General features: G+C 39.6%; 2 protein-coding genes across 2 annotated transcripts in view; both read left to right on the forward strand.

The window, feature by feature from the left end:
• col28a2b (collagen, type XXVIII, alpha 2b) overlaps positions 1-4372 on the forward strand; it is a 44661-nt gene extending 40289 nt beyond the window's left edge. Inside the window, exons 34-36 of the mRNA XM_053636355.1 lie at positions 1060-1237; positions 1786-1977; positions 2073-4372. Of these exons, the coding sequence (XP_053492330.1) occupies positions 1060-1237; positions 1786-1977; positions 2073-2077 (375 nt within the window). The 3' untranslated portion in view covers positions 2078-4372. The remainder of the gene's footprint in view (positions 1-1059; positions 1238-1785; positions 1978-2072) is intronic.
• Positions 4373-5353: 981 nt separating this feature from the next.
• Positions 5354-13137, forward strand: klhl41b (kelch-like family member 41b). Its single transcript, XM_053636973.1, has 6 exons — positions 5354-6942; positions 8731-8888; positions 9578-9685; positions 10334-10519; positions 10980-11126; positions 12283-13137. The coding sequence occupies exons 1-6, from the start codon at positions 5845-5847 to the stop codon at positions 12392-12394; spliced, it is 1809 nt and encodes a 602-aa protein (XP_053492948.1). The 5' UTR covers positions 5354-5844; the 3' UTR covers positions 12395-13137.
• The last annotated feature ends 1836 nt before the right edge of the window (positions 13138-14973 follow it).

Below are 14973 nucleotides of genomic sequence, written 5' to 3' on the forward strand. Positions count from 1 at the left end.
CCCCAGCCACGAATTGCAGCTCTTCCTGGGGGATCCCCAGATGTTCCCAAGCCAACTATGAGATATTATCTCTACAGCTAGTCCTGGGTCAGCCCTAAGGTCTCTGTCCACTGGGTTAAGCAGGGTTAAGCAGGTCCACTGGGTTAAGAAGTTAAGAAGTTAAGAAGTGCTAAACAGGTGCTCCACACCTGTTTAGCAGAGCTTGCATGATCTCATTTTGCTAAGGCACTGAATGTCTTTGCGGCAACCTAAAAGCCTTTTTCCATGACCTCTCCACAATCCTCCAATGCTTGCGTTCTTGCTTTTGCCGCAGCTCTTCTGGCTATCCTATACTTCTCAAATAAATCAGAAGGACCCTCCTGGGTTAACCTGTTTAGCTGATCGACTGTAATGCTAGTTGGTCGGTTAGCTATTTCACTGTAATGCTAGTTCATGGTTTAGCCTGTTTATTGTGATGCTAGTTCATGGTTTAGCCTGTTTATTGTAATGCTAGTTCATGGTTTAGCCTGTTTATTGTAATGCTAGTTCATAGTTTAGCCTGTTTATTGTGATGCTAGTTCATGGTTTAGCTGTTTATTGTGATGCTAGTTCATGGTTTAGCCTGTTTATTGTGATGCTAGTTCATGGTTTAGCTGTTTATTGTGATGCTAGTTCATGGTTTAGCTGTTTATTGTGATGCTAGTTCATGGTTTAGCCTGTTTATTGTGATGCTAGTTCATGGTTTAGCCTGTTTATTGTGATGCTAGTTCATGGTTTAGCTGTTTATTGTGATGCTAGTTCATGGTTTAGCCTGTTTATTGTGATGCTAGTTCATGGTTTAGCCTGTTTATTGTGATGCTAGTTCATGGTTTAGCCTGTTTATTGTGATGCTAGTTCATGGTTTAATCTGTTTGTTATAGCGATAGTTGATAATGTTAGGGTTTTTTTTAAAAAAAATTATTATTATTATTACTGATACAAGTAAGCTGTGTTCTCTGCATTTTATATTATCTGTCATTTTAAATATGACAGGGCACATGGATTCCGTTCCAATGGTCACAAATTTATCTTTGTAATCAGGTACCTCACACCATAGATATTCACACACATGGCAGCTCAGAGCACAGCAACAGGGGAGATGTTCCATCACACAACAGACCATCTACACATGGCAGACCTTCGTCATCGTCATCAACTGTCATCACGTCATCCACTTCGGTGCATTATGTCCCTGCCCCACGACTTCCTTTACCTAAAGGTTAACACACACACACACACACCCCCTTCTGTAGTGTTCATTATTCAGCAACACCTTTGCCCAAGGCCAGTGAAAGGTGGTGCAATTAAGTGTACAATAATTAAGAAATAAAACACTTGGGGGCATTCTGTTACAGGAAAATAATCAACGACAGCGTGATGTGATGAAACTGAGTTATTTATTTCCTATAACAGCATTTCCCAGTGTGTTTTAATCTTCTCATACTACCACAATTTTTAATCCCACAAATATTAAAGAATGACACATCATATATTTTTAAAATATATTTCCCGTTACTTTTAATTCTGTAGAAATATTATTATCACTTACTTTATAGCGGCAAGAAACAGTCATTCCCTCACCAGCTTGTCTTCTTCCTCTCTCTCGAAGTTAATAAGATATAAAAAGCTGCTTGACATTGTACAGAGAAATTGCATGGAAAACTGCATGGAAGACTTTCCCATAAGTCTTGGCTGATTTGCTTTGAAAGAGGGGTTTTGTGTTGCTTTATGTGATAACAAGGTGTGTGTGTGTGTGTTCATTGTCAGAAATTGTGCCTCTGGACCCGCGCTGTGAGCTGATCCTGGATCAGGGTACGTGTCGTGATTATAACATCCGCTGGTACTATGACCGCACCGCCAATGCATGTGCGCAGTTCTGGTATGGAGGTTGTCACGGCAACCGCAATCGCTTTGACACCGAGGACGAGTGCAAGAAGACCTGTGTGATCCCACGAACAGGTGCACACACACACATACACACACACACACACACACACACACTTATTTAGAGCTAAATAAGGCTTAACGATCATCCCTGTTTTTTTCCCCCACAGGATGAGGACCATTGAGGATGCTGATGCCATGACATTGACCTTTATTGACTGTTATAAATATCTGCAATACCTCATCTGTGTAAATGGCTTAAATAGGTTTCCTTTTTCAAAGCTCCACAGCAGTGATTTGTCCTGTAAATACTTTATATCCTTAAGTACTGGACTTACTGTATTAAACTGTTTTTACTGCAGCACCTGTAAATAGAGGTCAGGTGTACCATCAGAGTGACCCATCAGAACTATGTTTATTGCATCAAAAATCAATCGAAAATTTTATTTGGTTGACAATTATTGTTTAAAGCGCACCTATTATGGGTTTGAAACGTGCCTAATTTTGTTTTAAAGGTCTCATACGATAGATTTACACGCATCCGAGGTCAAAAAACACTTTAACGTGCTCATCATTTAAACTGCAGCGTTACCTTTTTTTCCCCCAGTGTCACAAACGACTCATTCAATGATCCGTTCTAAATGATTCATTCTAAACTCTTCCTCTCAGAGAGCATACTCTGCTCTGATTGGTCAGACATCCCAGTCTGTCGTGATTGGTCTACCGCTGTCAGCGTGCAGGTGATGAAGACCAGAGGCGGGGCTTCTTGTTATAAACCTACGTAGGTTTGTACAGGAAGTAAAGTCTGGAATCACTAGCGAGTCGTTTCAGCCGTTCAGAATCGATTCCTTCTTTTGGGAGTCGATAACGCCGTTGGTCGTGCGCGTCGATATTTGAAACTTTGCAGACTTTTTACATTCACAAACAGCTACGTATATAACACACTACATGAAAGGGAATATTTGAAAAAAGCATAATAGGTGCACGTTAAGACTTTTTATTTTTATTTTTTCAACTTGTAGCACAGCGTTGTGCTACAAGGATTCTCGATTCTGATTGGTCAGAAGGTCAATCACAGGTTTAGATGAACGCGCTCGGTCTGATACATTCCTATGTCGTTTCTATATCACACAGGGACTTGTATGGTATACGCTACACATAGACAGATTTTTTTTTTTTTAAACGGCGAAGAATGTGCTGTTATTTAACAAAGAACAATGTTTCATCAGTTATATAGTTTTCTGTGAGGAGACGTTTATTTTACCGTTTATGGAAGGAGTCTCCAGTGTGAGTGACACTTTGTAATAGTTAGAGGTAAAGCTGTAAATTTAGGTTTTTTGCCATGGGAAGGTCTTCAGGAAAGAAGAAGAAGAAGTTGTAGCTTACAGTATAAGAGGAATAAAACGCTTTGGATTGTGCTGTTATAAGAAAATTTTCAAATTTGGGGTGAACTTCATCACTCATACTGTTGCTTATTATTATTATTATTATTATTATTATTATTATTATTAACAGGCCACAAGTGTTTCTATTCCTTACATAAGTAGTATATTAAGTTGGTATGTGTTATCTGTTATTGTCACGGCTTGCGGTCAAAAAGGACACTGATTTAAGACTGGTGAAGACTGATGGAATTTTGGAAATATCTAACTTGATAAAAATGTTAATGGTGTGTGTTAACTGACTCGGATGTCTGGATTTTTGCGAAACGACAGGGATATTTATAGTTCTTCTGTTTAATGCATTACGGCCTGTGTGTTATGATCGTTAGAATAGCTGTGAACAAGCCGTGTTTCATAATCAGCACTGCCAATGTAACATCTAACTTCCACATATGTGTTTAAGCTATACTTTTTTTTTATTTTATTTTATTTTTTTGTCAATATGCCTTTAATGTTGTTTGTAATATTCTAGTTTCACGCAGCAAACTTTTGTAATAAAAAGGTTTACAATCTTTATCCTGATCCTGATCATTGTTGTCGTTTGTCAGCATGTACTGTCCAGTGTTTTTTTTTTATTTTTTTTTTTTATTTTTTAGTTCCAATGAGAAACAATAGTGCTTTATATTTAATTTCTAAATTATATATAGGCTAACTCTACTCGCTATGTGAACTAACCAGAGGTGTCAGAGATCTCTGCTACTTCCGTCCAAGCTTTATTTATTTGTATATGTCTCTATACACGTTTAAGGAGGGGTCGTGTATGAGAGAATGACATGAAAACACAGTTATACGTTTCCTTCGATTTGTACACAGTCAATGGGAAGTAATTGCACGGAGGAAGTAGTGAGTGTGAATGAATGGTCGATAATGCGATTAAAGTAGGAGTACGCCACACGTCTTAATTCGATTTGACTTTATTCGGATTAAGGTCATCAATAATCGCTGTTTACATGGAAGTTTCTTAATCAGAGTATCGTCTTAATCGGGTTCATATCGGATTATTGTCGTCCATGTAAACGAACTGATTATCTGAGCTGTGTGTATGAGTGAGAGACCGACACACACACCCCCCCGCCCTCCACCACCACCACCTCTGTCTTAGACTGGCTTCGGTTACACCGTCTTCCCACCCCCAACACACACACACACACACACACACACACACGTTTGTCTTACAGCCCAATGCAGCTAATTATCACTATGCCTAAATCTCACCCTAAAACCTTAACCTCAGTAACCGAAACAAGGAAAAGGGCAATTTTCCTCGTCAGGACACGCCAAAGGCCAAACTGCCAGATATTTCTATCCTTGTGGGGTTATTTGGTCCCCAGCAAGATATAAAAACATGCCCACACATACTCACAAACCTTCTTGTGGTGAGGTCGTTGTTAATTTTAGTTCTGTCTCTAGCGTAGCACACAGTCCTCTCGGTCTAAGAACAATCTGTAGGCACAACAGCCGTTCACACGTCCTTATTTCACAAACATGGGTTCAAGACAGGGTATTATAATTGCCGTTTTAAGTCTGAACTATAAAATGTGTACAAATAAATATAAATAAATAAATAAATAAATACAAAATGTCCTTTCTGTATGATTCACTTGAATGATTTGTCATTGATTGCCCATTGTTTAATTTCCATGCTTTCTAAGCATAACTGTAGATTTATGGTTTATATACTATATAAATTTACATATACTGTATATAAAGATAGGTGACAAATTAAAGAACAAAAAATAAACCGGTGGACTAGTTCAACAAACAGACTTCATATAAAAACCATAATGAACTTTCTTTTACTTTCACACTATGCGTCGTTACCCAGATGACCTCACTACGTCACCACCGTCTCACTCAATAGGGATAAATCCACACACTTAAAATCTCTATCCTGTGTTTATATGTTTCTGTAAAGCTGCTTTGAGACAATGTCCATTGTTAAAAGCGCTATACAAATCAAATTGAATTGAATTGGAATTGAATTAATTTAACATTAAGGTCATTAAGGTAAGTCTGCTAAGTGGAGCTGTAAGTATCCTGTGGCGTCGCAGCTGAAAGCTGTCACCTGTTGCAGCAGCCGTTTCTCATCACTGTCACTCTGACCTGAGACATGTTAGCATTCAGACACACACACACACAAATAAAATGCATATTTACTCCACAAACTGCTCACAAAACCATCGCTGTGTGTCCAAACTTATATGGTATCTCTGAGCTATAGGAATAAAGCTTTGGTCATTGTGTATTGAATCCCTGGGAATCTCTGTGGAGCCTGTTTTAGGTGACAGCTGCAGTTCTGAGGTGCTGTCACATTTGGCCGAGGGGGGTAGAACAGAGGGAGGGTGCAGGTTAAATTTAGAACGAGCAGATTAAATATCAGCCCCTTCAGACCGGCAAGCTTTTCGCCACCCTGTCCTTTTCCGGTCGGGACGGCGTGGCAAGCAGGAGTGCAGCCACCTTCTCCTCTTCTTTTCTCTTTTTCTCCTTGTCCTCTTTGAGAATGGATCCGAAAGCCCTGCAGGAAGAGCTGCGTCTGTTCCAGAGCACTCTGCTCCAGGATGGCTTGAAGGAGCTCCTGAACGAGAACAAGTTTGTGGACTGCACTCTTAAGGTAGGAGATCGCTGCTTCCCATGCCACCGCCTCATTCTGGCCGCATGCAGCCCGTACTTCAGGGACATCTTCTTCTCTGAGGACGGCAAGGTCAAAGAAGACCTCAAAGAAGTGTCCTTGGACGACGTGGACCCCAACATCCTGGACATGATCATCAAGTACCTTTACTCAGCCGAGATTGAGCTCACAGACGGAAACGTTCAGGAGATTTTCGCGCTTGCAAACCGTTTCCAGATCCCATCCGTGTTCACCGTGTGTGTAAACTACCTCCAGAAGAAGCTCTCCCTGTCTAACTGCCTTGCCATCTTCAGACTCGGACTGGTCCTCAATGTACCGAGGTTGGCCGTAGCTGCCCGCGACTACAGCGCCGACCGCTTCGAGAGCCTCGCCAAGGAGGAGGAGTTCCTTCAGCTGGCACCACACGAGCTCTTCGCCTTGATCGGTAGCGACGTCCTGAATGTCGCGAAGGAGGAAACGGTGTTCGAGGCAGTCTTGAAATGGGTGCGCAGTGACAAAGAGAAGCGAGCTAAGGCGCTTGTAGATGCGTTCGAGTGTATCCGTTTCCGTCTGCTGCCTGAAAAGTACTTCAAGGAGAAGGTGGAAACCGATGACATCATCAAGGCCGATCCCGAGCTCCAGAAGAAACTGCAGGTCATCCGAGACGCCTTCAAGGGAAAACTGCCCGAGAGGAAAAAGAAGGAGAAGAAGGAAGGAGAAGAGGAGGATGAGGAAGAGCTTCTACCAGGTTACCTGAATGATAATAAGAGATTGGGGATGTACAGGCGCAATCTGATCCTCATGGTCAACGATACGGCGGCAGTAGCGTACGACGTCGGAGAAAACGAGTGCTTCCTCGCTGCTATGGCTGAGCAAGTGCCAAAAAACCATGTGAGCATTTGCACCAAGAAAAACGAGCTCTACGTCATCGGCGGCCTGTTTGTTGACGAGGACAACAAAGAGAATCCTCTTCAGTGCTACTTCTATCAGGTAGTTAATAAATCAATCACCACTGAATAAAACGGATGGTTAATAGTATTCACCTCTCAACGTCCAATTTAGTTTGGTTCCAATCTAGCTAGCTAAAATGAACCACTAGCTAACTTATTTACTGTTCGCTAGGCGACTAATATTAGCCGCTAATTATCTGAGGTTTACTTTTACAACCATTATTTCACTAGCAATTATCTGCTTAGCTAACAATATTTAACTAACTAAGATCAATCACGAGCTATTTTGATTAACCTTATCTAGCTTACTGACATCAGCGACTAGCTAACCGAAGTTATCTAGCTAATTAATAGTACCCGCTAGCTATCTTAACTGACATTACCTTTTAGCTAGCTAAGCTATTTTTTTTTAGGTAGGTAACTAATATAATATTAACCACAATCTAACTTAAATATCTAAGTAACGTAATACCAAACAAAATACCAACTTGTAGTTAGATATCATGGCTAATGTGATCGAACTAACTAACATTAACTAACTATAGTTAGTTAATAACATTAATAACTAGCCAACTCAGCTAGCTAAGCAACATTCACTGACATGTCGAGTTGTAGATAGCTGTAAGGCGTGCAGTCGTGCCTTTACTTCCTGTTATTGTCGTTGTAGTTACTGAATAATATGCTGAAAATGAATAATTGCATAGAATCCAAGGAAATGATTAAATTCTTTTTATTTTTTTAAATCAAATGGTAGTAAAAGATATTTCATTCGGCTAATAACTAAGTAGCATAAAATCAAAAAGAGCAACTGGTACATTTTAAAGCTATATCATGTGTATACAGTAATGATAAAACCACTATAAAGCCAACCTGGCTTTATAGTGAATTAATAATACACTAAACGCTATTTGTGACCATTTTTTGATACCTAGGTTTATTCCTAGTCAATACAATGTATTATTTCTCAAAGGTCACATGACAAAATGTGAAATGTATTTGCAATTGTGATTTATTTCCCCCCTGTTAAGCCACAAATCTCATTTGATAATTGAAAGTAAGCCCCATTGCCCAATAGTTTCTAAATCGCAAAGCAATAGCCTATATTTATAAGGCACGATCTTCCGTCAAACATCATCACAGCACATGTCTAGTGATAAATGCTATAATGTGTTGTAATTCGTCCTGCTACAGTATGATTCCACTACTAATAATACTGATACTCAGTGTTATAACTATAGCATTGTAGTTATTAACAGACCAACCTCTGCATTTTTTAACGCTAAAATGCTAGCGAAGATTTGTACAACAGTAATGACGCAGTAGTCTTGGTGTAGCAAAATTAGACATTACACTCAGTGACCTGGCTTGTATATAGTGGTGTGATATTAAACTGAATATCGCAGTCAGCTAATAATAAACTAGAGTGACGTTTTTACAGGATTCTCGCGTTTAAAATGGATTCAACATTACTAAAAGGGGACTGTGTTATTATACAGCATATTACAGGCGATTAAGGATGCATTTTAAAAAGCACTCAACGCATTAAAGGGTAAATTACACATAAAAGGGACAATACTCGGTTTATATGCGATCGCAAAATAGTCTAATTCGCATGGAAATAAAAGGGAGTCATCTGAAAATGTGAAAAGATCAGAGCAATGTGATTGGAGCACAAACGCAGTGGTAGCGTTATTTACAGGAGGTCTGAAGAGGCTCTAAATAATCATTATACTCCGAAGGGAAAACTGCACCTTCTTTTAAGCTGAAATCTACAATAAGATGTTAAATATTAAGCCTGTGATTATCATGGCTTGTCTTTATTGTGTAGCTGGATGCACTCGCAGCTGATTGGTTGGCGCTGCCCCCCATGCCGAGTCCCCGCTGTCTTTTCGGCTTAGGGGAAAATGGGAATCTGATTTTTGCTATTGCTGGAAAAGATCTGCAGACCAACGAGTCGCTCGACTCGGTCATGTGTTACGACACTGAGTGAGTTCCTGAGATTTATTCTTTATATAATTTATATAAACACCACAAAGTTCAGTGTGTTCAAGCATACAACCAGCTAACATACACTCTACAGACAGACAGACAGACAGACAGATATATAGATAGATAGACAGGCAGACACAGACAGACAGACAGATAGATAGATAGATAGATAGATAGATAGACAGATAGATAGATAGACAGGCAGACACAGATAGATAGATAGATAGATAGATAAATAGACAGGCAGACACAGATAGATAGATAGATAGATAGATAGACAGGCAGACACAGATAGATAGATAGATAGATAGATAGATAGATAGACAGGCAGACACAGATAGATAGATAGATAGATAGATAGACAGGCAGACACAGATAGATAGATAGATAGATAGATAGATAGATAGACAGGCAGAAACAAACAGACAGATAGATAGACACATAGATAGATAGATAGATAGATAGATAGATAGATAGATAATTTAATATTATTTATTTAATAATAACTAAAAATTTAGACAGACAGACAAATACTGACAGAAAAATATAGATAGACATAAATATATACAGACATGGAGACAGGCAATAACATATACAGACCAACAGACAGAAGAATAAACAGACAGACAGACAGACAGAGAGATGTGACAAGGCAAAGTTAATCACACATTGGTCTCTCTTTACAGGAAGATGAAATGGAGTGAGACAAAGAAACTTCCCCTGCGCATCCATGGCCACTCAGTGGTCTCACACAACGGCCTGGTCTACTGCATCGGGGGCAAGACAGATGACAAGTGAGTCTGTGTGTGTGTGTGTGTGTGTGTGTGTGTGTGAGAGAGAGTTCAGCTTGTCACAAAACTGAAAAAAAGCAAAGCACAATCTCACCATGTGACATCATCACAACACGCATTCAGTCACGTGTGTCGGACATGAGTACAGCTAAAAGTTCTGATTTACCAACAAACATCACTGCGAAAGGCCGTGCAGAACAATTTAGTGCGACTGCAATTTCGCCACGTCGAGTATTTTTACAAAAAATAAAGCACAAAAAATTCCCCAAGTCGCATGGAAAATTTCGGGGAAAAAAAATCTGCAGCAACATCAAACATCTTTGGTCGCAACAATCACAAAAACACTCTAGAAAATCCTGTACAGCCTGGGTTACAAAATCTCCAACATCTCAACACACTTTTCTCATATATTGGTGCCACATATATATACTTTGTCATATATAGGCAGAGAAAATGTGATGTGTATGTCCACCATGCAAGTTAATACATACTTTTCATTTGCCTTGACGTTCAGAATCAGATCCACGTCATAGCCGTGCCGCTATAGCACACGAATCGAATGAACTGCTCTGTGGTGTAACCCAACGATAATGGATCGTGATTTATGATGTTTACACTCATGATGTCGCTTTCTGTCTCTCTGTCTTTCAGTAAAGCTATAAACAAGATGTTCATGTATAACCACAAGCAGTCTGAATGGAGAGAGCTCTCCGGTATGAAGACCCCCAGAGCCATGTTCGGTGCTGTGGTGCACAACGGCAAAATTATCGTCACCGGAGGAGTTAACGAGGATGGATTGACCGCCAATTCTGAGATCTACGACTTCGCAACTAACAAGTACATGAGACGTGATCCCAGGACACTTTTCATAAAGAGTAGGGGTATGACCCCAATGTCCTGGCGAAATCCCCCCATTGGTCCTTCTCTATCACGGCCCCCTAATAATCTCCATCCCTGAATTAGCTACTCTCCACTCCACTAATAGCGAGTGTGTGGTGGGCGTTCTGGCGCAATATGGCTGCCGTCGCATCATCCATGTGGAAGCTACACACTAGTGGTGGTTGACGACACCCCCCCTCCCCCCCAATACTATGTAAAGCGCTTTGAATGACTAGAAAAGCGCTATATAACTGTAACTGTGACATGATTATAACCGTTATCTATGTTAAAGTAGATATATATTGATTAGCGATAGCTGATGGGACAGAAATTCCCTGCTATACATGACAGTACTGTAAATATACATTAGTAAGAAATAAATGTTACTAGGGTGTATCTTGTTTTGTTTTTTTCATAGATGGGACACGTTCACGGAGTTCCCGCAGGAACGCAGCTCTGTGAACCTGATGAGCAGCGGTGGGAATCTCTACGCCGTCGGAGGCTTCGCCATTGTAGAGCTGGAGAGCAAAGAAGTCGGACCTTCTGAGATCACCGACGTGTGGCAGTAAGTTTTTCTGAAGATACACCTTGGAGTTATTCTCGTGGGACAGGATTTGACCGTTTATTTTTAACGCCATTAAATAAACCGGCATTACGAAATGAAATTGCGAAAGATATGGGCGTTCCACATTACGATGTGCTCATTTAAATATCAACCCCCCCGTCTCACGCCTGAATTTCGTGACAGTTTGAATACCTCAGAATTACGTAAACGTCACAAACTTACAGTTTTCACGCGCAAAAGCATTTTGCGACGTACAACCCTAATTCCAAGAAAGTCGGGACGCTGTGTAAAATGTAAATAAATGTAAATGAAAACAGAGCGTGATCGTTTGGGAATCTCATAAACCCGTATGTTATTCACAATAGAACACAGAAAATATATCAAATGTTTAAACTGAGGAAATGTACCGTTTTAAGAAGAAAATAAGGTCATTTAGAATTCGATGGCTGCAACACGTAATCAGAAAAGTTGGGACGGGGCAACAAAATGCTGGAAAAGTAAGTGTTAGTAAAAAGGAACAGCTGGAGGTTAATTGGGAACAGGTCAGTAAGATGATTGGGTATAAAAAGAGGATATTAGAGAGGCGGAATCTTTCAGAAGTAAAGATAGGCAGAGGTTCACCAATCTGCGAAAAACTGCGCCTACGATTTGTGGAACAATTTCGGAATAATATCCCTCAATGTAAAATTGTGATGGCTATGAATATCTCATCGTCTACAGCACATAATATCATCAAAAGGTTCCAAGAATCTGGCGAAATCTCTGCGCGCAAGGGACAAGGGTGAAAATCAGTATCGCATGCCCGTGATCTTCAGGCTCTCAGGCGGCACTGCATTAAAAACAGACATGATTCTGTAATGGAAATCACTGCATGGGCTCAGAAACACCTCCAGAACTCATCGTCTGTGAACACAGTTCACCGTGCCTTCCACAAACGCTGGTTAAAGCTCTATCATGCAAAGAAGAAGCCGTATGTGAACATGATCCAGAAAAACTACGGTCTTCTCTGTTTTTATAAGATGACAAACAGGATGCAACCATGAAAACCACGACTAATGTTCAGGGATGAGAGTGCATGCCAAATAGAACTGAAATCTAGTGTTTGTACATTAAATCATTCTTCTGTGTGTGTGTGTGTGTGTGTGTGTGTGCTCAGATACGAGGAGGACAAAAAGCAGTGGAATGGCATGTTAAGAGAGATGCGCTATGCGTCCGGAGCCTCGTGCGTAGCAATGTGCCTCAACGCTGCCAGGATGCCCAAACTCTAAACACAGCCTCTGTTCAAGTATCACTTCCTGTTCAGATGCCATTTGACCCCAGTGCCCAGCGCTGTGCATGGGGTCAAGGGGCATCGTCATGATTATTCGGTTACTCAAGAAGAAACAAAACAGTTGGGTAACAAATGCGTGTGTTTATGTATGTTTGACCATGACTTTGTCTCAAATTGCATACTTTTACCGTGATTATTGTGAAGAATCTCAGTGAGATGTAACGCACTATTAATATCTGGATGAATGAGCCTCAGAGACATGAAGCATGGACTGTTGGAAGGTTTTTTTTTGCACCCGTGAGTCACATCGTGCGTTACGTACAAGAGGGAGTGAAGCCTTCAGAGGCTATTTCTGTTTGAATTTTTCAACAGAGTAAGGTTTCTAGCGGCCATTTTGGATTGTTAAATGGACGGTTGTTGCCGTGGAGGATTTTCTGACATGATGTGACGTTAGTGTACTTGAGATGTTACTGCTCTACAAACATCCAGGCACTAGGTAATCGAATACGTAGTGCATAGTGTAAGAATGGAGTCCATAGTATGCAATTTGAGACAGAGCCCATGCTTGAATTTAGTATAAATGTAGGATATTCAGCTTTATAATACTTCATTCAGATCTATAGCTTTTTTTTTAAATAACATAATAATACTAAATAATGTAAACAAAGGCATGGCCAGGTTCTACAGCTTTTGACTTCTTCTTTTTTTGTAAATTGAACAATTAAACATTTTTAAAACACACATCTGGTGTCTTCAACAAATCATTGCAGTTGGGCAGTAAAATCTCTCTTTACATGGTACAGTAAGATGAATAAAGTGTTTCATTTATGGCCAGATGATTCCTCTTCAAGATAATTCAAATGAGGAAATATCACACCAGCGTTGATTATTTTCCACTAACAGCATGACACTGAGTGTTTTATCCCTTACATAATAGACATTCACTTGTAATGATAAAACAAACAACAAAGAAGTATTTTCTTGGTACATAAGGAATAATACAAAATAATTGTGTAATTTTTTATTTAGGTTATCAAGCACGGCCATAATAACTTGTTCCTCCGGTTTCCTCCTCCAGTCCAAAGACATGCATGGTAGGCTGATTGGCATGTCCAAAGTGTCCGTAGTGTATGAATGGGTGTGTGAGTATGTATATGAGTGTGCCTTGTGATGGACTGGCACCCTGTCCAGGGTGTACCCTGCCTTGTGCCCCATGCTCCCTGAGATAGGCTCCAGGTTCCCTGTGACCCAGTAAGTATAAGCGGTATAGTATATGGATAGATGGATGGATGGATGGATATGTACAAGAGCTCTCAAATGGCGGTGTAGCGAGGGGCGTGGCCACAAACGGCTGCATTTTTTAGCGAGGCGTGTTCGGTTGCCTAGGCGACAATAACCTTTGCTTTGACATTTATTGTAAAGTGTTTAAATCGTGTTCATGACGTTACTGTTAATATGCGAACTTCGGCTAGCTAGGTTGCGCCCAATCACAAGGAATAAATAAATAAATAAATAAATAAATAATTTAAAGGTTTTCCTAAAACGGGATAAAAACGGAGGGTTGTATCTCGGAAGTATACCACGTGCTGTGATTTAAAAAATCTCTGGAGGAAGACAGCATAAGCGTTAAATCATTTATATGCCTTCCCGTTTGTTAGTGTTTTTTTTTTTATTTACTTTTTTTTAATTGAAAACCGAGCAAGTAACAAACATAGCACAGCATACAATAGTACAAAACAAAGTGTGGCATTAATTGGTAACAGGGGATCCGAAAATTATATTGTAATATTTAAACATGTTAATGACTTTTTGTTTCTTTTTAACAATTTCAGAGAAGATATAAAACAATCAAATTCCACTATATACATAAACATACTTTTGGTTATGTATATAAAATGTTGCCATTAGTATAAATAAATTCACAATGTATTCAAGACCTTTGCTAACGTTGTTTTCATAATACACAATGATATCCTTTAATGTAAAATAGTATTTAATCTTTACTGAATTAAAGGTAAATTCTACCAATTCTCTCCATGGATAATTTTACATTGAAAAAACAAATGCGTCACCAACTCTTTCTCATTTTACAAAAAGAGCATAAATCATTAGTATTAGTTTATGTTTTATTGATACGTAGAGTGATGACGTCATTTGTACGCAAAAAACCCGGAAACGAGTTAGCATTTTAGCACTTCCGGTTCTTTCATCCTGAAGTCAATGGGTTTTATTGAATGGGATTTTGGTTAAACGCCTGAAATAAGGTCTGTGGTGAACACAAGCTCAAAAATATTTTCATGTTTTATTCTACGACATAAATTGCACTAGTAATACCCCACTCATGATTTTTTAAAGCTTTTAAACGTATTCAAAAAGGCGGTTGCTAAAGTATTGCTAAACGGCACTACAGACGTTGTCGCGGACATTAAACGTCATCACGACGAACAGGAAAAAACTTTGCAGATAAACTAGTACAGGTATGCTGTGCACAAATCCCCCAAAAATCTGGATGAAGATTCATTCACAGAGTAAATCCGTATTATGGAAAAATATTTTTAAAATCAAGTTTGGAAAAGT

This window comes from Ictalurus furcatus, chromosome 11, assembly GCF_023375685.1.
Source record: "Ictalurus furcatus strain D&B chromosome 11, Billie_1.0, whole genome shotgun sequence".
Lineage (NCBI taxonomy): Eukaryota > Metazoa > Chordata > Actinopteri > Siluriformes > Ictaluridae > Ictalurus > Ictalurus furcatus.